At 35.4% G+C, this 23,828-nt stretch overlaps 1 protein-coding gene across 1 annotated transcript in view; it reads left to right on the forward strand.

Moving 5' to 3' along the window:
- The first annotated feature begins 1,425 nt into the window (after positions 1 to 1,425).
- The window catches only part of LOC129754290 (probable serine/threonine-protein kinase MARK-A), a 50,546-nt gene continuing 28,143 nt past the window's right edge, over positions 1,426 to 23,828 (forward strand). Inside the window, exons 1-3 of the mRNA XM_055750254.1 lie at positions 1,426 to 1,487; positions 1,692 to 2,225; positions 22,012 to 22,113. Coding sequence (XP_055606229.1) covers positions 1,451 to 1,487; positions 1,692 to 2,225; positions 22,012 to 22,113 — 673 coding nt within the window. The 5' untranslated portion in view covers positions 1,426 to 1,450. The remainder of the gene's footprint in view (positions 1,488 to 1,691; positions 2,226 to 22,011; positions 22,114 to 23,828) is intronic.

The raw sequence follows: 23,828 nt of genomic DNA on the forward strand, positions 1-23,828 counted from the left end.
CTTTCTAATGATGTGTCGCAAGTGAAAATCTGATCATTTTAATTTTCCGGGTTTCGGAACCGGCCAGATTGGCCGTGGCCAGGACCAGATGGCCCCGAACCACTTTTCCTATCAATTCCCATCATGTACAGGCCAAGAGCTTTCTAATGATGTGTCGCAAGTGAAAATCTGATCATTTTGATTTTCCGGGTTTCGGAACCGGCCAGATTGGCCGTGGCCAAGACCAGGTGGCCCCGAATTACATTTCTTATCAATTCCCACCATGTACAGGCCAAGAGCTTTCTATTGATGTGCCGCAAGTTAAAATCTGATCATTTTGATTTTCCGGATTTCGGAACCGGTCAGATTGACCGTGGCCAGGACCAGATGGCCCCGAACCACTTTTCCTATCCATTCCCATCATGTACAGGCCAAGAGCTTTCTAATGATGTGTCGCAAGTGAAAATCTGATCATTTTGATTTTCCGGGTTTCGGAACCGGCCAGATTGGCCGTGGCCAGGACCAGATGGCCCCGAACCACTTTTCCTATCAATTCCCACCATGTACAGGCCAAGAGCTTTCTATTGATGTGTCGCAAGTTAAAATCGGATCATTTTGATTTTCCGGATTTCGGAACCGGCCAGATTGGCCGTGGCCAGGACCAGATGGCCCCGAACCACTTTTCCTATCAATTCCCACCATGTACAGGCCAAGAGCTTTCTATTGATGTGCCGCAAGTTAAAATCTGATCATTTTGATTTTCCGGATTTCGGAACCAGCCAGATGGGCCGTGGCCAATGAATGTCATGACTGTCAAAACCATGACATTTTTAAAATTTTTCCATGACAGTCACGGAATCGAAAATTCAAAAATGTCATTCCGACAGTCAGAGGACCAACAGAATCTCCGACTGTCGCAAGTTAAAAATGTTATCGAGATGAATAATTCGATGACATTTTTCTGAGCGACTGTCATTGCAAAATCGAATGACATTGTTTCCAGTCGTTTAACATTTTTTTGGATGACCGTCAATGTCATTGCGACATTTTCGAATGTCATTGGAAAATGTTATGCGACTGTCACGATCGCGACTGTCTTTTGGATGACATTCTCATCCCTGGTTTTGACAATTAAAATTTCGAAAGTTTCCGTATCTTTTTATAATTTTTGTTAATTTTTCCTTTGGATTTTTCACGATCTGTCTTTATTAGCAAATTACCAGCATAACGCCATGTCTGTTGTTTACATCCTTAAGTGAGTTTAATTATGCTGAACCGGGCACACCTCTGGCAGCTGCTAGCGTTGAATATTCAAAACAAAAACCCGAAGTGATAATGAAGCAATTTTGTCCCGGATCTGTACCGGGGATCGTTGTAAGCCCGATTTATCAACTCGGACACTAATCCTTGTTCCGCTTTCTGTTTCTATCTGGTTTCGCAGGACTATCACGACGACATCCGACAGGAGCAAATGTGGGAGATGCAGGCCCTGAACTCGGTCAAGCACGGTAAGTTGACGGTCGTCGTTGTCGTCGACTAGGCAACTAGGCGACTAATCTGGCTTCTGGTCCTGGTCCTGATCTGGATGCCTTCTGGGAAACTTGATTGCTTCTTGGTTGCCGCCATGTCTGTCAGGCCAAACAGAATCAGCAGCACGACACGCGACGCCCGATCCTTTCATTCATCTCTCTATTTTATCTTTGTGTTGCTAGCTACCAATGGAAGTTGCAATGGTGCCAGCAACGGCCTTCTGAATGGCTCCAGTGGAGGTGGCACAGGTGGAGGAGGAGGTGGAGGTGGCGGGGGTGGCGTCAATTCGTGTTCTCCGACGTCCCTCAGCACCACCAATGGCAACCTGACGACGACGGCGGCGACGCTGAATGGCAATGGCTGTGGTGCAGGTCTTAATGGTGCCGAAATGATGCACTGCAATGGCAACGGACTGGAATCGAACGGCGTCGGTGGATCAACGACGACAAACGGAACGACGACGACGACGTCCTCCTCCCAGGATGGGCAGAATGGAGGCCATTTGCATTCCCATCAGCAACAGCAACAGCACCCACAACAATCTCACTCAGCCCACCACCCACACCATCAGCATCATCATCAGCAACAGCAGCAGCACCAGAATCCACATCAGCAGTTCCTTTCTTCGGCCGCCGACGTCGTCTCCGCAGCAACCGATATGAGCAATCTGATGCCGGTGGACGTCAACATGACATCGGCTAATCACTTTGTGAACTGTAAGTTTTGGAGTTTGCCTCTCTGTTCTGTTTCCAACATTTTAACTGGGTGCTGCGGCCTGTCATGAATAAGTCAGGGAGCATTGGAGTGAACGTTTGTTATTTGCATTAATATTATGAGAACATTGTAGCTCTTTGTGCAGTTTCCATTATGATAATGAACTAAGAAGAAATACAACTTCCCCAATGAATATGGACAAATTTACGATGATTTCATGGAATCTCTCAGGAAAAGGAAAAATATCTGGTGTTCCCTTGAAAAAACATTTTTGGACAAAATTCAAATTTCTGGGACTGAAAAATAACCAAAACCTTTGATGATTTTAATGCATTTAAGTTTTGAAATAATAACTTTTTTCTATCTAGTAGTTTTATTCATTTTTTTAATCATTTGACATCTAAATAAAAACTTTGATAAATCCTATTTCCCTTGGTCACTCCTTCCAAGGCCGTGCGAACGGGGGGGTTTTAGGGGTTTAACCCCCCCCCCATGGAGAATTTTTCCAAGTAAAATTTTCAACGTAGTAAAGGGAAATTACTTGATTTTAAAGTCAGAATTTTTTCTCGCCTCCGGCGGAAATTAGTTTTAACTCACCGTTGATTTGAGACATTTCATTTCACGAAATTACTTATATGCTGTTCACGAATCCTAACTTATTTTTTATTATTCATTTCTATTTGCAATTCGATCAACATTTTGTATTGAGACTCTAAACTTGACATTCAAAAACACTATCTCGTCTTTAGAATGGGTTTTTATCAGGAAGTGTAACGAAATAAATTCAACCATTCTAACATCAAAATTTATTCATCGAATACTAATTTTATATATAAGCAAGTTGGAAGCCATATTTCATGACCCATAATGGTCATGCAGAATAAGCAAAACAAATTCTTAAATCTGGTATCCTCTACTTTATTACTAAAAATTTTGATTTACAAAAATTCGTGCTGATATGAAATATTCTCCAAGAAATTAATTTCAGTCTTAATTTTGTTTTGTGTTTCTTGTTATTTTAAATCTTATCATCGAATTCAAAAGCGATGAATGAAGTTTTAAATCAAATTGAGATTTAGATATTTTTATAGTAAACAAAATTAATCGTTTTGCAGGTTTGAACAAATTTTATTAAATTAATTCAATTTCTACTAAACTTTATTTAATAATGTCAGAAATACTTGCAATATTATATTTTAAATTTTTTCATAACTGTAAAATTCAAATTTTTAGATGATGCATCATCGCCTTCAAAATATTATTCCCTTAAACAAACTCAAAATCATATTTTTCTTTAACGTAGATTTGTTATTTCATCAGTTATCAATGATTGATTTCACCAAAAACTGATACATTTTAAAGCTTATAAACTCCATATAACCAAAACGCAAGGTGATAGACAAAATTTCACAAAAAACGAGTTCAGTGCGCTTAAATCTACCAAATAAATCATTCAGTCATAGGTACCAAAATGCTGTTCCTTTGAGTTATCCATTAAATTCTATTAATAAGTTTTTAAAATGGTTAGACGAGTTTACTGAAAAAAAACTTCTAAAATATTAAAAAACTTATCATTTTCTTCTTCATACTTTGTTTTAATTTTCAAATAAACTTACCGAATTTTAAAGCTTAATTATTAAAATTTTATGAAATATTTTTTAAAAGTGTGTTTTTTTTTATTCTGATTTTTTTTGTTCTAGAAAAATGCTTGGAAGCCTTTGAAACTAGGTTTTTAATACGAAAAATATAGTTTCCACATTCTATCCTTTCCAGGACCCAATATTCCGATTGAAACCGGCAAAATATTTAAATTCTAAAACCTTCGTTTGACATTAATAAATTTATTAATTTATAAATTTTGTTTATTTTATTTGCATTATATTTATAAATTTTTTAGTCGATAAGGATTTTTAATTTACCTTTAGAAAGTTCAAAAACTATTTGAAGTAGCAATTTGAAATTTAAAATTTGCCCAATGTCAACTAAATTTGTATAAACTTTGTGCTTTCAATATTTACAACAAAACTTGTAATTCATTATTTTTATTAGGGTGAAAACGTATCGTTAATCCCTCGATGAAAATTGTTTTGAAATCAATTTGATTAATTTTTGCATATTTTTGGTATTGTTGTTATTTTTGGCTGAATTTGAATTTGGAAATTCCCCCCCCATGGACGGGTCCTTCGCACGGGCCTGACTCCTTCCATGATTTTTAAGAGTAAAAAAACCGAAACTTTGAGTACTTAGAGGCATGGGTTGGTTTATAAAATTTGATCAGGAATTCTATCCCATACATCCATTTGCTGCCTTAAAAATCTGCCCTTCCTGAGCCAATCCGCCTTACTCCACCGGAAGGCCAAATTAAAACAAAAATCAGCAGCGGCAGTCTTAAAAATCTGCTTTTCCTCAGCCAGTCCTCAGCAGCCGATGCTGCCTTGAAAATTTACTAAACCAAAACAAACAATCAGTAGTAGCTGCCTTAAAAATCTGCGCTTCCCAAGTCAATCCTTTCTTTCCCCGGAAAACCAAATCCAAACAAACAATATACAGCAGCAGCCTTAAAAATCTGCTGTTCCTAAGCCAATCATTATTTTTCCCATGGGAGGATAATCAAAACAAACAATCAGCAAAAGCTGCCTTTAAAATCTGTGATTCCTAAGCCAATCCATCTTTTCCACCGGAAAAAAAAATCCAAACAAACAATATATAGCAGCAGCTTTGAAAATCTGCGGTTCTTAGGCCAACCTTTTTTTAGTTTACCCTTTTTTGTACATTTAGATCGACATCACACAAACATAGCCAAATAAATTTGTTTTATTTTATTTATCTTCTGTGATGTCGAATACAACAATTATTTTTCATTCATTGATTTATCTCCGTTAGGATGTGCTTTTTACTTTTTATTACAAATAAGTTTCATGGCTGTTTTTATTTTGTATGTAACTAAAGCAACACTTTTCAGTTTCAATGACTTCTTAGAAGAAATTCATACATTAATAATAATCATCGGGGTTGCCATTTAAATCCCAATTTTTATTTCCTACATTTTTGCTGACTTTTTTCCGCTTGGTCTTAGAAAATTCCCGATTATCAAAAATAAAATAAAAAGTCACAAAAGCCGGGCCACTGTGAATATCTCAGATATGTGTTGAGATAAAAATCTCAATTTAACTGTCATCGTCGTCGCTTTGCGTAAGCATATTTTTCAGTTTGTTATTGACTTATGCACGCATCATAAGTCGTACTTCTTTTATTAATAAAGCTTAAAAAATTTACTTACAAATTAAATCAAGCACCCGCAAATTGCATCGAAGGGGAGTCCAAAGTTCATAACAACAATGTGCTCATACGCTAATAATCTTAGTTTTGTCATGTTTTTTTCACGTGGAAAAGAAATTTATCAAGAAACAGTATTTTCAAAACTTGCTTAAATCTATTTGAAACTATTTAGTATTTACGAAGAACGGTTAGCTTAAAAGAGATGCATTGAAAGGTTTTTTGCTCACATAGTTTTTAAAAAAAACGTTCGTTCGTTCGTTCATTCGAAAAAAACGGAAATATAAGCATTGGAAACAATATATTTTATGCTGGGTGAGTCACCTCGATTGTTTTCGCATAACGTTTCTGGTTGCTTTCCTCACCTAGCCTTATTTTCTTCCTAATCAGCTGTCGGCAAATTGAGTTGCCTAGCTACTTTACGTCTCAGGTTGGGTAGAAAAAAGTTACCTGGTGCGATCAATTGATCATATTCATTATAATTGTTTCGCTTACCGGTGGGTAAAACTTTAAAAAAAAATGCCTTTCTGTTTAAATTGACATTATAATTTCTTTCAATCCAAGATAGGGTTTTCACACAAAGCGCTCAAATAAAAATGGGCCAAATAGACATGCCACTGAATTTTTCAACAATTGTTATAAATCAAATGAATTTGAAAGATTCTAATACTTAAACTAAATATGTCAATGTCCGAATAGGTCGTTAGGAAGAATTGATGTATGAACATTTCTCTAAAGAAACTACAAGTGTAAAAAGGGGGATCCCCGGGGTGCCATGCCATCCTTTTCTTGAGTAAGTTCATGCGTTTGATTTTAAATCATTGTCAAAGAAGAATATGACAAAATTTTGAATATCATGTTTGTTGCAAAAACAAATCCAATTTTCGCAAATTTATTATTTTATTTTGCTTAACAACTCATTTGGTTTGATATTCAAGTTTTTCGATCTACCTTATATATAAACTGATTAAAAATTTCAGACCTTGAATAACAAAAAGTAAGATTAAATCATCTTTAAAATGATAATTGAAACTCCAGTTGCAGATCTCATTTTAAAGCGGTTGCCGACAAAAGATTAAATTTAAAAATTAAAGAAAAGATCATTTATTTTCATAAAGTGTAGCAAAGCACACCGCGTCAGTAACCTATAAATCTTCACCTAAGGTTTAGCTGAGCATTAATAGGATAAAAGAATATATGGAAGTATTTCTTCTGCATCAATCACTTGTATTCTGAACCTTTACCAGAAATCACAGAAGCGCAGTTAGGAGAAATTATCGATATTACAGTAGTCAAAAGTATCAGCTGAACAAATCCTTACATTCATCTTTGCTTAGATGCAGATTAAGTTTCGGTCCTAAAGTATACAATTCCTTTTTCATTTTTTTATCATTGGCACAAAAACATTGTTTTCCTGTGAAATTAAAAATTTTTTTCAAGTATTATATATGACAAACCGTCAATTGTTTATTTTAGAGTTCATAATTCTTATTAAATTTTCTATTTAAAACACCTCGTAGATATTATTAGGAGTTTCCTTAGGAAATGTTTAGGAGCATAGGAAGTGTAGGTCAACCAAAGATCGCACCATTTTCCAAAAATGGCTCCTGATCCAACCCTCTCCCTTACTAAAACAACCCTTCCTGAGATACTTGAATATAGATTCGCAGAAGTATAGACGGTTTCTATAGCTGGTGATACTAACTTATTATTGTTTCAGAGTTTTTCAAAACAAGCTTTTGAAGATAACTGGAATGACAGATTTATGGTTGATCCTTAAAAGTATCTTACTAACAATCCTTCCTTCATCCCTCTTTGACTACTAGGACGTGGCCGGCGCCGTTATTGATCATTTTTTAAACGGAGAGCATTAGTTTTGTGCATTGAGAATGAGTTGCTAATCCCAAGCTGCATTCTTTTGGCCCTTGTACAAAATTCATGGCCTCGATCAATCACGGAGTACCAACCATTGGCCATGTGGAACTCGTTCTACTTAGCCACGCCAGCAATCATGAAATTCGAAATGCATTGAATGATTTGATACAATAAAATATTATGTTTTTATTGAAACCATGAGAAAATGGTGGTATTTTTTAAGACTATTTAGAGCATTTCGGGCTTAATGATTTAAGGTGGATATGAGTAGTCAACAAGCCAAGCTAAAAGGAAATGTTCAAGAAACATCAATTAGTCACACAAATGCAACCAATTTGCAAATCATAGCTTGTGGGGAATCGTGGGCCACATTTTGTGGGGTATATTGGCCCATCCATATTTTTATGTTTTTATACACGTTCAGAACTTAAAATACGTCCTATCTGTAAAGTTTTCTTATGCCAAATCAAGTGTTATGAAAAATATTTTGTCATTTGTTTTTTTAACGCGATAGAGTCGAACATAAATCCTGTTTTAGGAATCTTGTCGAAACGTTCGCGAGTCAGGACTTAGGAACTTTTCGATCATACACAACTCTCTTTTCTATTTCCTCATCTGAAATTGCTTTAAAAAAACTAAATGAATTATGAAATTTCAGTTTTGGGTCAACTTATAAACTCTGAACGTTATCTAATCTATTTGGATTTTTTGGCCCACCATTCCCAACCATTTTTCAAAATCCAAACAAAAATACTTTTTTTTTAAAACAGTCAGAACTCGAACCATTATACCTCACACTTCTTTATGATTATTTTCTAATAAACCTCATAGCAAATCAATCATATCAAATTCAAAAATATTAAAATTTATTAACACTTAATTATTACCGGCCCTAATTCTTCGCATTTTCAAATCTCGCTAACAAGAAAACCAATTTTAAATAAAAATAAGAACATTGGAGAAAGCCTAACTGAAAAAAGAAAATCCGCAAAGTTTTAAACTAAACAAAAATGAAACTGATTTAGATAATTAATTTTTTTTCAATTTCTAGAAAACAAATAATTTTCCATCTAAAACATTAAAAAATAGAAATATTTTAAAAAGTGGAAACATTTTGTTTTAAAGGGAATGCAGTAAATACCTAAAATATAAATGTCATGGAATGTTAAGGAGTGCTATATAGTAAAATTATTTTCATTAATTTTCTGTTTCGTATAAATGATTCAAAATAGCGGCTAATAAGTTAATTCAAGACACAAGCAAGATTTTTTTAAATTTATGTGTGATCGTATGTATGTTATAAACTAACTAAATCTTTATGCTTTTCAAAAACAAATTATTAATTATAATAACTTTTTTACTTCAAGTATAATCGTGTTGCAGTCTTCGGGTGAAATATTTGTCTCAACTTAGGCTTTAAAAAATCTAACCATAAAAAAACAATCGGCTGGATTAAAAAAGTTATTGATAAAAAATCAGTATTTTTTGTTCCTCTCGGGCAGAAAACCTTAAAATTTTATTCACGTTTGAGACTCAAGCAACCCCTCCCTATGGTCAGATCTTCCTGAAACTTGGCATGTGACTTTCTGGTAAGCTAATAAATAATTTTGACTTGGAGCGAGTGAGATTTATTATGTTTCATTCTTCCTATACTATTATAAGTGTACTGCGGTTCGTTAAATTATGAAAAACTACAAAAAATACTATTATAGTAAAGTAGCCATAACTTCTTCAATTTTCAACCGATTTTGATAAATAACCACTTGAAATCTTTGTTCTGAATTGCCATTTAAGCGCAAAAGAAAATCAGATTTTTCAAAACCTACCATCGAGCCTAAAACTTTTGTTGAAGCAAAGTTTTCTCTAAAAAAATGCGTTTTTTATATTTTTTTTTCTCATAAAGTCACTAATATCAACAATACTGTTGGTCAAACGCAAAAACAGTGTTCAGATGATCGATAGAAAATTTATTCACCTTCAATATGCAAAAGAGGGATTTCAAATTACTGTTACGCCGGTCGAGATATTTCAATCGAAGTACAAGAACTTTTTTAATTTTTCCGAAATTTCAAATTTTGAGCATAACTCAAAAACGGTTCTACTGAGATTTTTTTGAATTTCATTTTCGGATTCAGCGCCTGATTTTACATTAAAAATGTTGGTCAGTTAATCAAGTTCACGATTTTTTTTAAATTTTGTAAACTAGTGTTATCAAGGCATGAATACAGTTCAAAAACAGATCTGAGATTTCTGTGTAAATTTAGATTAGAAATTAAGCGATGTGTTCCTCGTTAATTTTCTCCATACATACACAGTGAAACTAAATTTTTTTGAAAATATTTCCTGATTTTTTATTTTATACAGAAAAACGAATGGTTGGAATTCGTCCAAATCGAATTTAACGCCATCAGCATTTTTTTTTAGAAACATCCCCACAAGGAACAATTTATGAATTTAGAGGGCCAGAATTAGTAATTTTCAATAAAGAAACTCATTTAATCAAAGTTGCTTTTTTGGTCTGTTGTTTCAAACTTTTCTCATGGTGATGGTGCTTTGTTTGGCCTGCTCAAGCCCAACAAAATATTCGTTTAAAAGTGCACTAAAGATTCTTTATGTTAAATTCATACAAACATAAAAAATAAGACCTAAAACTTGAAACTAGAATACATATTTGTTGAAAGTTTGTTCATTCAACAAAGTTTTTTTTCTTTTCATTATTTAAAGATTCAACAAAAACTCTCTAAAGAAAGTAAACGACGGATCTCTGACTTCAATTCATATGCAGTCTGTAGATATCGTATGGAGTTCCAATTTCGAATGCTATTATTACATACACTGTTGGCTAAATGTGGATCACCTCTTCAAAAACATGAAAATTTTGATCTGTCATATCTCAGCCATCTTATGACATATTAAAAATCTTCTGATTTCATTCAAGAGATCATTAGCGAAACCTTCTTTGTATGTTTTCAACAGAATGTTAATGTTGAGTTTATACATAAAACTAAAGTTTAGCTTAAAGTTGGGACATTTTCCTGAATCTGAACCTAAAATTAAAACCTGATCATCTCAGGGTGAGGTGGCCAGAATTTCCAAATTCGAGTTGCATTCGAATCCTTTTTCAAACTACAATTAAATAAGCTTGCAAATAAGTCAATCCGATCTGCAATAACATGTGAGACAACTAAGTTATGATCAGAACAAATTTTCATGTTTTTTTAAACGGTCGGACTATTTGGTGAAAATCATCAGAAAAAAGTCGAAATTTAGCTAAAAATTTAATGATGTTAGTCTTCAAAAATATTTCAACTTAGTATCCATAATGCAAGTTGAACTCACTAGCTTAGAAATCAGCTCATCAGGTGAGCTATTCGTTGTTTGATAACAGAGATACGCGTGAAACACAAATGCATGTTTTCGAAGACTGATTCCAAACTTTTGGACGATAACTCAAGTAGCTGTTTACATATTATAAGTACATTGCATTTTTTTTTGCACAAAATTAAATAAATGCGTTTTGATGAGTTTAAAAAAAGGATTCGAATACAACTAGAATTTTCAAATTCGGTCTACTCCATCCTGAGATGATCGGGTTTGAATTATATGTTTAGTTTTGGGAAAATGTCCCAATATTGAGCTAAACATAAGTTATATAAACTCAACACTCACATTTTGTCGAAAACGTACAAACAAGGTTATACTCACGATCTCTTGAATGAGATCAAAAGAATTAAAAACTTTGGGCCAGCATTGTATGTGATACTTTTTATTTGAATTAAGTCCTTCATAAGTTGATGTTCGGAATTTCGGATGAGACATTCAGTTACTTAAACATAACAGAGAATGCTTGTTAAACGGAATTTCACACACTGAAGACCACAAAGAAAATCAAACGGAAAAATATTATATTTCTACCAGCTTTTTCTTGGTTACAACTGGACCGAAGCAAAGAATTTTATCATTTTTGAGTTGCACGAAGTTTCGAGTTTAATTTTTTTTATTAACCTCCCGAAATTTTTCCACTTTTTTCCCGATCGATTTGAAATCTTGACTTTTATCCGCATTTCTCGACTTTCCCGAATGAGTGGCCATTCAGCATATGCATCAAAATTTTAAGGTCTACGGGACATCAAATAAACGTGGAAGTATTTTATCTTTTTTTTTATCTTAAATCCACAAATATCAATGTTTATCAAACTTAAAAATGAAGTTCAGTCTGAGATATTTGAATCTGAGCCAATTTAGCCAAAAGTGTTTTTTGATGTTTATACTAAATCATACATTTGAATATCTTGGAGTAAGACTATTAAAATAATATTAATGTTTATGAAATAATTTTTAGCCAATTCAATCACCTAGCAATAATTTTTAAGCTTTTTGATAATAAAAAAAATCGATATCAGTATCGAATCCGCTTGATACTTCAAATATTATCTTCCACCTTGAACAATACAAATATCATTAAATTATTTTATTGAAAATCCTCTTATATTCTTACCACTTGATTGTATTGATCTCCATTCAAATTTGCATCAACAAATTTTTGTAGTTTTTTGTCATGTAATGGACTTCAAAAAAACTCTGCAATTCAGCCGTTTTGGCAGGTGTCTTAGAAACTTTTATGATTATTTTCGAAGCCTGCGTATATCCCGCTGCTTTTAGTTCATTTGTGCTGCATAGCTTAAAACATGCATTGGCCCAATTTTATGGAGCTCTCGTGTTTTTCTTCGCTCATTTTTTTCGTCTATTTAGAGCACATCGTGAAATTTCAATGAGTGGTGTCTTTAAAAAAAATAAGATTTGTTTCTGTAGAGCGATCTCTATACTCTATTACTGCATGATTATTCCAAATAGCTGCACTCAACGTTCATTTTGCAAAAAAAAATTCAAATTAATTTGAATCGACTTAAAACCTGTAACTTAAAATCCGAAAGTTTTCTTTGTAAAAATTAAAAAAAAAGAAAAATAGAAAAAAATAGAAAAAAGAAAAAAAAGAGATTAATTTTCGAAATTTCAAAAATAACACTGCAACTTTCATACATGTTAGACGAGATAAACATAAATGAAAATGATTCATAATGTAAATAAATTATTGCAATAAGCACGAAAAAACTATTTCAAACTATAATCGAAAAATCATTCCAGATCCAGATTTCTGAGGCAGATGTATCGAATCGTTCGGCAAAGAAAATTTCCTAAAATCGTATGTCGGAAGTGAAAAACGGAATCAATTTATCGTTGAGCTTTCGCATAAGCATCCGGAAAATCTTTACTGATTAAAGTTAACTTAGTGGCGTGAGTGCGGAAAGATTAATTTTAGTGATATTTTTTTCCAATAAGTTCCCCCAAGTTGGGTGAAGAGCAGTGCCTAAAAGTATCTATACAAAGCCCCAAACAGTGTGCGTGAAGTCCCGTATATCGGGCAGCCTAAGTTCGAAGTAGTTTTGCACGCGGTAGTGTTTACGGGTATAAACCGTACAAACAAACGGAAAAGAGTTCCTTCGAAAAAGAGAGTAAGCAATATCAAAAGCGATTATCGAAAGCTCGCTCATGCTATAAAAAGCTTACTAGAACTCTTGCTGTGTAAAAAGTGAGAGCGCGAGTGCGTTCCGCTCCAGTTGCGCGTTGCGGAGAGAAAATAAAGATTGAAAGCTCGCAGAGGGAGAAGCACGTGTTTTGAAGCTTGGGTTGGGAAAGTGAGATCTATTTATCTCTACTGCAAGTCTGGGATCCGGGTAGCTAAGAGTAGCGTGGCATATGAGTGAAATCCCGTGAAAATCGTTTTGAGCTGCTGTGCAATTTTGCACACTTCTTAAGGAATTTGGTACCCTGGTAGTGAAACATATAAAACGAATATTAAAAGTTACTAGTGCCCCCCCCCCCCTCCCCCCTCCTTTTTTGAAATTGTGGATCTTGGGAATACATAAAAAGAGGAAAAGTAAAAAAGTAAAAGCAGAAGAGCGCCATGGTTGGCGCAACCCCCGTGGGTGGGGGCTCCACAACACATGTGGATTCATCCCCCATCCCCCCATATATGCGTTCGTCAACGTTTGACGGGCGTAAAATTTATTTGATGGTGAAACGATCTGGAGAAAACCCAAACCCTCTTCCGAACAACCCTTTTTGGTTTGCTTCTATTATTGAAGGTAAACTTGGAAAACCCCTTAAAAAAGAAATCGAGATGGCGATTGATAGTAGAGGCTTCAGCTACACGCTTAGCACTTTCAATCCAAAATTGGCAGATGAATTGAAGAAAATAAAAGAACTAGATACAAATACAGTCGTCGACATTTTTGATCATCCCGGATTGAACAAAACACTGGGAATTGTTTATCAACCAGAGTCCACAAACATCCCCGAAAATGAAATCTTAGAACAACTCAAAAATCAAGGAGTCATTGCTGTTCGTAAAATCACAAAATTCGTCGACAAACAGAAAGTCAATACTCCATTAGCGATATTGACCTTCGGCAGCACACGCCTACCCAAAGAAGTTTTTTTCGGCTGGATGAAAGTCGATGTACGCACTTACTATGAAAGTCCTATGATATGTAGAAACTGTTTAGAATATAGGCATACTAAAAAACGTTGTGAGGGAAAAACACGCTGTACAAGATGTTCTGGAAATCATTCAAACACAGATAACGCATGCCAAGAAAAATTCTGTTGCCCACATTGCCCTGTAGAAAGTAATGAACATTCCGCGGCGGGGAGGAAATGTCCTCTGTATCGCCATGAGGAAGCGGTCATCCATGTTAAAACAGATGAGTTCATCTCCTGGGCGGAAGCTCGGAAGAGGGTTAGCATGCCAAACGCTAAACCCACCTATGCGTCGGTCACCGACGCGGACAGTGCTCAAAAAGACAAACTCATTGAGACGTTGATAGCTAATGTTCAAAACCTAACAAAAAATATTGAAGTGCTGATGAAAGAAAATGAAAGATTTGCTAGAATTGAAAGTGAATTTTCTATGTACAAGGAAAGAGTAAAGAATTATCTTCGAGAGCATAACATTTCACCAGCAATGACACCGACGAAAAACCGCAGCCTAGCAACCACTCCTGCCAGCCAATCCGGTAGAACAGCACCAGTCTCTAACCAACAAGATCAGTTCCATAAAACACTTCAACAACAGCTACAAAAACATCAAAGTCAAGAACAGCAACCGCAATTAGGTTTCCAAGTGCCAAAAACCGTCCAAGAAAATCGACAAATTCGCAATCCACATTACCACCCCCGATGTCCACAAGACAAGCAAGTAAAGCAAGCCAACAACAAACCAAAAACTTCGGAAAAGACAGGAAAACGAGGACCACAATCGCCACTTAATAACAAAAAGAAAAACAAAAACGCAAAACAAGAAGATGAAGAGGAAGAGGAAGAAGAGGTTGAAATTTCCGAAAGTTCCGACGATGCAATGGAACATATTGAGCAGCAAAGTGAAAAGGACGATAGCAACAAACAAAGTAGAGTTAAATTTTTTCGGAAGTAAAATGCTAGCAGAAAAAGTTACAACCAGATTCACTCCAACCATCCAGCAGACTACTATTGAAACATCTACCAGATACTTACCATTACAACAACCACACTACCAGTTTAAGGAGCTTCCAGACCATCTGTGGCACGGGATCTCCGAAAGTGTAGTACGGATCCCGGGTAATATGTGGGATGGCAGGGGAACCCTCCGGAACGCAATCCTCATACCCGTCGAAGGTGAACCTCCTCCCACAGCCCAGATGAGTGCAACATTGTCCCAAAGCCTACGCCCCCCGTCGGCTGCCTGGCATGATCCTGGGACACCAGATGTTCGTCGGGAGCGTGCCGTACAGGGGCACCCGGGACATTTGCGGGTAAGTTCCTTAACAAATTCCCACAGATCAGTCTCAAACTCGATCCACCTTCACAGATCAATGAACCACAACGCGTCGCAATTTGACCCCGGTGAAGGTACGAGCAGAGGACCTATTCGAACCGACCAAACATTCAATCCACCCACACAAACCACCGCATCATCTCGATCTGTAACGCCTCGAGGTCGACCACTGGTTCTCCAATGGAACATCCGAGGATTCTGGAGAAACGAAGCAGAGTTGACGAGGATGATATCGAACAACTTACCGATAAGTATAATGTTTCAGGAAACCCTTACTGGCTCATATAACTCTTTCTGGGAAAGCAATTATCATACCTATACATCAAATTTTTGCCCCAACTCGAAAAAAGGACATGCAGTGCTAGGTATCTTGAAACAAACACCACATGAAGTTATCGAGATAGATCCTCTTATCCCAGCGGTTGCAGTTAGGTTACTTTCCCCCATAAAAGTAACACTGATTTGCATTTACAATCACTTTAAATCAGGATATCATAGCAGAGCAGCAAGAGCACTCCGAGCTCTTTTGGAAAACTTAAGCCCCCCTTTCCTTATTGGTGGTGATTTTAATGGCCGCCATTTCACATGGGACAACTGTTCAAATAATATGGGTGAAGCTATCTCTCTGTGGGCAGCTGATTACGAAATGGTACCATTAAATGACGGCTCAATAACGCGTTTCAGTCCCATTCAAGATTTCCAAGACACATCCATGGACATAACTTTCGCTTCTTCTTCCATTACCAGAAAGCTCAAATGGTCAACCTATTCTGATCCTGTAAATAGTGATCATATTCCAATTTCAGTCATACTAGACGGTGCTTGCCCTACTTGCCTGTTATAAAAAAATGGAAAATAAAAGAAACAAACTGGGAAAAATTTAATGAAGAGATTGGCGATAAACTTCGTTCGATATCGCAACCAAACATCAGCAACATTACTGCGGCTATTTTTAAAACCGCAAAAAAAAACTATACCACGCACAACTGGAAATACAGCACCATGATACACTCCTTGGTGGACTGAACAGATAAGTCAACTAATTCAAAGTCGAAAAAAAACATGGACAGACTTAAGAAAAACCTCTAAAACAGACCATTTTTGGAATGACAAAAACGAAGCATTCAGAAAAGCAAGAGCGGAAGCGAAAGAAGCAATTAGGAAAAGCAAAAAGAAATCTTGGGAAGAATTCGCCAGCTCCTTTAACGCACATACCCCAGCATCCATTATATGGCAAAGATTTAGTCAAATCACAGGCAGGAAAACACGTAAACAAGTACGAATGACAATTTGTGGAAAATTTACAGAAGATCCATTGGAAATTGCCAATCATCTAGCAGACAATTTTCAGGAAAATTTTTCCGAAGAAAACGACCCTGAAGCCCTCAAACTAAATCCATATTTGCCACCACCTTTTGTTGCTACTAACGATACTCTGGATACAGACTTCACTTTGGCAGAACTGAATATCGCTCTGCAAAAATGTAGAGGAAAAGCTACTGGACCAGACGAAATAACATACAGCATGGTTATTAATATGCCCCAAATAGCAAAAAAGGTCATTCTTAATTTATTCAATGAAATATGGCAAACTGGAGATTACCCGATAGAGTGGAGAGAAAGCATCATCATACCCATCCCCAAACTCGATGACCCCTCAAGCTTCAGACCATTATCTCTGACTTCTTGTATGGCTTAAATATTCGAACGCATGGTTAATTATAGATTGCAATACTATTTGGAACAAAACAACATCTTTAACCAAAATCAACATGCTTTTCGAAGCGGAAAAAGCACCACCAGTTACTTTAGTAATCTGAAAGATATCCTGACAGAACATCGCCACGAAAATAAACATTCGGAACTGGTATCTATTGATTTATCCAAAGCATTCGATCGAACATGGCGTCCTGGAATATTGCAAGCTTTAGAGAAAGCTAAAGTTGGAAACAGAACTTATAAATAATTAGTACTTTTTTAAAAGAAAGAACATTTCGTGTGGGAGTAAGTGGAGCACTTTCCTCTGCTCGGCCACAAGAAACAGGTGTACCACAAGGATCAGTCATTTCACCCACTTTGTTTATACTTGTGGTAAATGGAGTGTTTGAATCCATCCCTAGAGGAATAACAGTTTTGATATATGCGGACGATATCTTATTGATCTTTGGTAGTAAATTCACAGCCATTTGTCGAAAAAACTTGCAAAAAGGTGTGAATGCAGTTATCAGGTGGGCTGATAAAAATGGATTCACCATAAACGCCAAAAAAAGCACACTTCGCCACACATGCTCTGGTACAAAAGGCAGACACCGTTTTTCCAACATAAAAAAACTCGAAGCAAATGGAAACGAAATAGAACGAAAAAGAAACATTCGTATTTTGGGTGTCACGATCAATCAAAAAGGTAATGCTAATAACCATATACAAAACCTTAAATAAGATTCCGAAATCAGAGTTCGGTTTCTTAAAACTATCAGTAGCCTTGGAAGCAGGGATACTCTTCTTCAAATTGGATTTGCTACAATAATGTCCAAACTGTTCTACGGGTGGGAAATCTTCGAGCCACAAGAAATTTTCAAGGTACAAACAACGTATCATAATATGTTAAGAACAGCGTCAGGCGCTTTCTATACGACACCAGTTAATGCTCTTTACGTTGAAAATGGTGTGCTGCCTTTTGAGGCACTTGTTGCCGAAAGCTGGGCCAGAAAAGCCATCTGGATTGAAGAAAGGGTTAACCACAGCGAAAATTATCTACTTAATAGAGCAAACATATTGTCAGATAGATATGCCAATTTTCGAATACCTCGTGTATTGAAATTAACGTCAGAAAATCTAAATAATTGGTTCGAAAATAATTTGAAAATAGACTGGTCCATTAAAAGACACTTCAAAACTGGCAGCAACAAAAGAGTAGCCATCTCGTTATACTCTAACCTGAAAAACACCTCCTACTGTAATAGAAAAGAAATATTTACAGATGGGTCACTGTCTAACGGAAAAAATAGGCTATGGAATATACAGTCCTACCGAAGAAAATGTCGCAAGCGGCTTACCATCAACTTTTTCGATATTTTCAGCTGAAGCAACTGCTATTCAGCAAGCAATGCATCTGGCAAACGTTCCTACTGTTATATACACAGACTCGGCTAGTGTACTGGCAAGTCTGGAAACAGGTTTAAAACATCCAATTATACAAAAGATATTGAAACATAAAAACAGAGATAATGTTACGATGGTTTGGGTACCGAGTCACGTGGGTATTGTTGGAAATGAGAAGGGAGACAGATTAGCAAATTTGGGAAGAGACGCAGAAATTCACAATATCAATACACCCAAAGCGGACGCGCTTAAATGGGTCAGACATAAACTATGGAAAACACACGATCGGAACTGGCAGCTTGAACGGGACATGAAACTGAGGGAAATCAAAGCAACGACAGGAAAATGGAGTGATCGAGTTATAAGGAAAGAGCAGAAAATTCTCACTAGGCTCACTAGGACACACGAGAATCACACATCAATACATCCTGGAAAGAAAAGAAACACCAATATGCTCCACGTGTGGTGTTATAATAACCGTGAAGCATTTACTGATAGACTGCAGAAAATACTCGCTACAGAGAGAGGATTTACTACCATCAGAGGAACTAGCAACCATACTTAAAACGAAAAACAAAGTGAAGACAAACTAGTGACTTACCTAAAAAGATGTGCATTGTACGATGAAATCTAAGATAAGTATCATGTAATTTTTTAACACGCAGAGGGTGAAAGCTAAAGGTTAATCCCTCTTAAAATAAAAAGAATAAAAAAAAAATTATTTCTTTGAGCAACTCATTAAAATAAACATGGTGCAATGAAAGGATTATACAAAAGCAAATACATATTTTTCAACTTCAATATTCAAAATATCACGAGTGAGGAAGTATGCGGAAGTTTTTTTCTTTTGCCCATGGTTGATGAAGTTACGAATGATGTAAAATTTGCTGCTGGAATTTGCTGGGAACATAAACTAAACCACTTATTCAACAAAAACAAGCTTTGAAAACTGCAAACTAAATAAAAAGTTTTTAAAAGCTTCATATACAGTACCTGAATCATTTTTTGCAACTACTTATCCTCAAATATAAGGTTCAAACATTCATTCAAATATAATTACTCCGCAAACCAATAATTCTAGTCAAAACCAACTTCAAATTTAAATTTAAAAAAAATCATATTACATAAGTTTTTTCAACATGGACGGTTTTGATTCAAGGTTCAAGGTTTCCCCACTTTGCTTTGAAGTTAACAATAAAATATCTTTTAAGAAAATAGTATAATTTCACTTTGACAAAATACAAAAAATCTATCACTTAATACATCTTGTCATCTGGTTATGCGCCACACAAGAAATACAATCAATCTCTCAGCTAAATGTTTCAATGCATTATTAATACATTTTGAATAGGTATAATTTGAATGAAAATTTTGGAAATATTTTTTTCTAAATTACGTGTTATTTATTGTATAATGTAATGAATTATGGCTTAAATATGTTAAAACACAATGTTAATATAAATACTAAAAACGTTGGAAAACATTTTTTTCAGATACCGACCGAAAAAAATAAGATTTTGGAAGAAAAGGAAATTTTATTGCTGTTTACGATCAAAGTATGTTTCAAAATGTTATTAAAGGTTTTCATAATTGGTTATTGCAATTAAATTCATAATTCTCGACAGTTATCCACGAGGTTTCGTTCTTGAAATGATTGATGATTGACCTTTATAATCAACCATCTTTATAATCAACCATCAAAAGAACTACACAGTCAACAATGCCATGAATATATTTATCGTTATTTACAATTTTTAAAAAAATTCTAGATTATTATGATAACATTTTTTTATTCTTTCTCAAACATTCCAAATCATATTTTTAAATGCGTTGTTCCGTTGTTTTTGTAGAACCAAACTCATGTTTTTTGTGTATATAATTCATTTTTAAAAACATTAAATGTTCAAAATGGAATAAAAAATAAATTTCTTCTCGGAGATCCGAACTTGAAATTTTAAATCCTTGCATTTTTTTTTAAATTTTGATGAGAAATAATATTAGATTTTAATTAAAAGAAAAAATAAAATATGCTCTCGGTGAAAAAACTTCCAAATTTTGGTATTAGAATGGTAGATAGTTTATTAACATTCCGACTTGATATATCAATTCTGAAAACATCTTTTTATCATCCCTTGAGGCGGATAGGTATTTGTTTTATTTTTATTGAAATTTGAAGCATATTCCATGAAAAAAAACATTCGACCATAGTTTTCAAATAGCTTCCCTATTCTGATACTATCAAAATTTCAGACCCATAATTGATAGCCCAATCCCGGAAATGTCCCATTTAGGTTCGGATCTTAAATAAACATTTATTAATTCAGACGTAAAGCTTACGCAAACGGAGCAGAGCTAGCTCTTTCTTTGGGTCAATAGAGGGTACTTCATCTTCCGGTCCTCAAACAAAAGCACTGGAAGCAGCAGCAGAACCAAGACTTCCGGATTCCAGAAAAGATTCAACTATTGGTTGGTATCGGGTGGACTGCTACCCGGAGGGCAGAGAATTTCAATGAAGTTTGCATACCGGATGAGTTACTTAAGCCGATCCACTTAGGAGATGGTTCTTCCACAAGAGTTTCCTTCCAGGGGAAGGAGGAAGGGTTAAGGTCATGAGCACATCCCTGTTCCTTTCCCGAATGTGTCACCAACTTGGAGTTTTTGGTAGTTCCTAATTAGAAAGGGACGACGACGACGACGGACGCCCGAAAGAGAAAGTTTGTTTCCGCATTTTATCACTTCATATTTTCCGGAGGTCCGTTTGCATGTTTTCGGCTAACCTACCCCAAGAGACTGCTAAATGATGCTGAGGCTTCCAGTAGCAAGATGTTCGACTCAATTCACCTATCGTCCTGAGGCAGGATTCACACAGAAACCGAGGACCAACTTTCGTTCCGTGTCTTTCTTCATTTTGCGAGCTGAGTTATGTCCTACATGACATTATAACGTTGTAAGTTTTATGAGATAGTGGAAATTCTCCCCTTCTTTTGGTTTTGCGGATTCCTGGTGCTTCTGAAAAAGAGTGAATCCAAACGGGGTAAGGGGGGATGATTTTGAACGTGCATTCCTTCGTCTTCCCCAGCTCGAGATGGTGCACCACCTTTTAGGGCCAAAATAGAACCCTAAAGCGGTAACGAACGAGTTCGAATTTATGGAATACATCGTAAAATGTTGACCCTTGACCGGATGTAGCAAGAAGACACAGAAACGAGATGTTGCCCGAAGTCCGGCAGAGACCAAAAGTTGTGACGACTTATCGGGTTCATTGCGGGAGATTTAGAACTCGACCGACCACATATTTACTACGTAGGATATTTATCAGCTCTCTGTTTATACGATGGTCTGATGTTTTTGCAACGAGTTGTGCAATGATCAATATCAAACTTCAGTCCGAGCTTCTAAAGGGCTGACCAGGGATTTGTGGAATTAATAACGGCCTGGGGACATTATGATGCTCACATATCTTTTCTGTGAAAAGGAACTTTTCCTTCCCATGCTTTGGAATGCTTGAGAGTGCATCCAGAATATCAATTAGAGGTTTCGGTCTTGGGAATCTCGGTCAGGATTATCATCTAGAAATTATCTTCCATACAAGGAGCATTCGGTTCGAAAGATGATTTATGAAATTTTACAGCGTTCGTTTTTCTCTTCTACTTTCGTTTCAGCCCTGCCAACTACCGACATCGAAGCTCAGACGCTGGCTTTTGTGGAATCGACGAACGCTTTCCTGCACCCGGCACTGCGAGGCGTTAAAGCTGTCAGCTTAGGTGAGTTGAATGATGAAAATTTTATTTCAAATAAATTTCAAAGAACTCATTTTGTATTTTTATTCTTTTTATACTACTGTAACTTTTGTTTATGAAAAGATGTTTGTGGATGCTTAAAGAGAGGAAACCCTATATCGAAGTTTGATATGTACATTAGACCGCTGCAAAAAATTTCTTTTTGCTTCCATATGTTTTTTCGATGCTTTTTGGGTCACCAAGCATTAGTGTAAAATTTGAGATGATTTGGTTGATTCCTGAGTTAGCACAACGCGTTTCAATTTTGTATGGAAATTTGTATGGATGAAGGAATGTTTGCACATAAAATCATCCAGAAAATTGAAATGAACTTGAAATGAAGTTGATCTTTGATTTTTTGTTTTGATTATTTCTAAGCTTCATGTTTTGCTGACATCACAAGCAGCTAAGCATTTCATGAAAAAAGTAATAGCCATTTCAAAACAAAAAATCAGATTGCATTGAAAAGTATTTAAAAATGGCAGACTTTGCTTGCTTGAGCTTTTAATAGTTTCATGTAATGTTTTTGCAAAAGTTATATAAATCAATACGGTCTCTAGCTATGCAAAGCAATTTTTTAAGGTTTTTTATTCTCATCCTACCGTTTCACTGCTTTCAAATAATTGAATGCTTAAACGCTAGAATTAAAAAAAAAATGAAAACAAAAATTATATATAACATCAACTATCTTTTCTGAGGTACAAGAAAGATTCGTGCTTTGTTTACATGAAATGTACTGCAAGAATCAAGGAATATTTTTCACCCTAAGTTATATTTTTTAGAACTTTCAGAAAATATCTGACAATTTTTGAATGACATATTTAGTTTTCCCATACAAATTTAAACTCGTTGCGCTAATTCAGGACTGAATGGATCGTTTCAAATTTCTATTGCTATTTCTGCCAGCAAAAACTACCAAAAAAAAGTTATGGTAGGTGTAAAACGTAAAGAATTAGAAATTTCCATACAAAGCTTGCAGCGGTCTTTTGTACATTTAAATGATCTTGAATTTTCAAATTCAAAAGCAGGCAAAATATGATAAATCCTTTGCTTAAAAAATAAAACCTCAATTTAACAACTGCAGTGATGTAAAAAAAAAATGTTTTGTGAGAAAAAAAAAAGAAATAAAAAGTTGGTCAGTAAAAATTATTCCAATAAAATTAAGAGAGAGCTTTCCAGAAGCCGAGTTATCCCTAATTTGCTCTTGAGCGTCAATGTAACACTATTGCAAGTTTATTCGGGTGCAGATCCTCAATGAATTCCTGAAATCTTTGATTTTGCATCATTTCTTTTTTATGGACACACCCTGAAAACCCAGGAAAAAAACTCTCTTGTCGGACTTTGAGTGACAGCTTGACACTCCTCGCTCAAAGCCGCTTTTTTCTCTACCGATTTTTACATAATTCATACATAGATTTAAAAACCTCTTAATGTAACTCAATCATGTTGTCCAGCCATTATTCACCTACAACAACTCAGTTTTCCGTTTTTTCAAAGTCTAAGAAAGAAATCCAAAATACATGCTTCGGAAAAAAAAATACTGTTGATCAGCTACGAAATGCTGCAGAGAAAAAATTCCACTAAGTACCCAATAAAGATGACGTTAGAAGCTATACGTTGCACATAAAAGTTTTTTTTTTAATTTTTAAAAATCATTTCCACAAAAAATGAAAGACGTAAGTTTTCAATAAATTAATCGT

The sequence above is a fragment of the Uranotaenia lowii genome, chromosome 3 (genome assembly GCF_029784155.1).
Source record: "Uranotaenia lowii strain MFRU-FL chromosome 3, ASM2978415v1, whole genome shotgun sequence".
NCBI lineage: Eukaryota > Metazoa > Arthropoda > Insecta > Diptera > Culicidae > Uranotaenia > Uranotaenia lowii.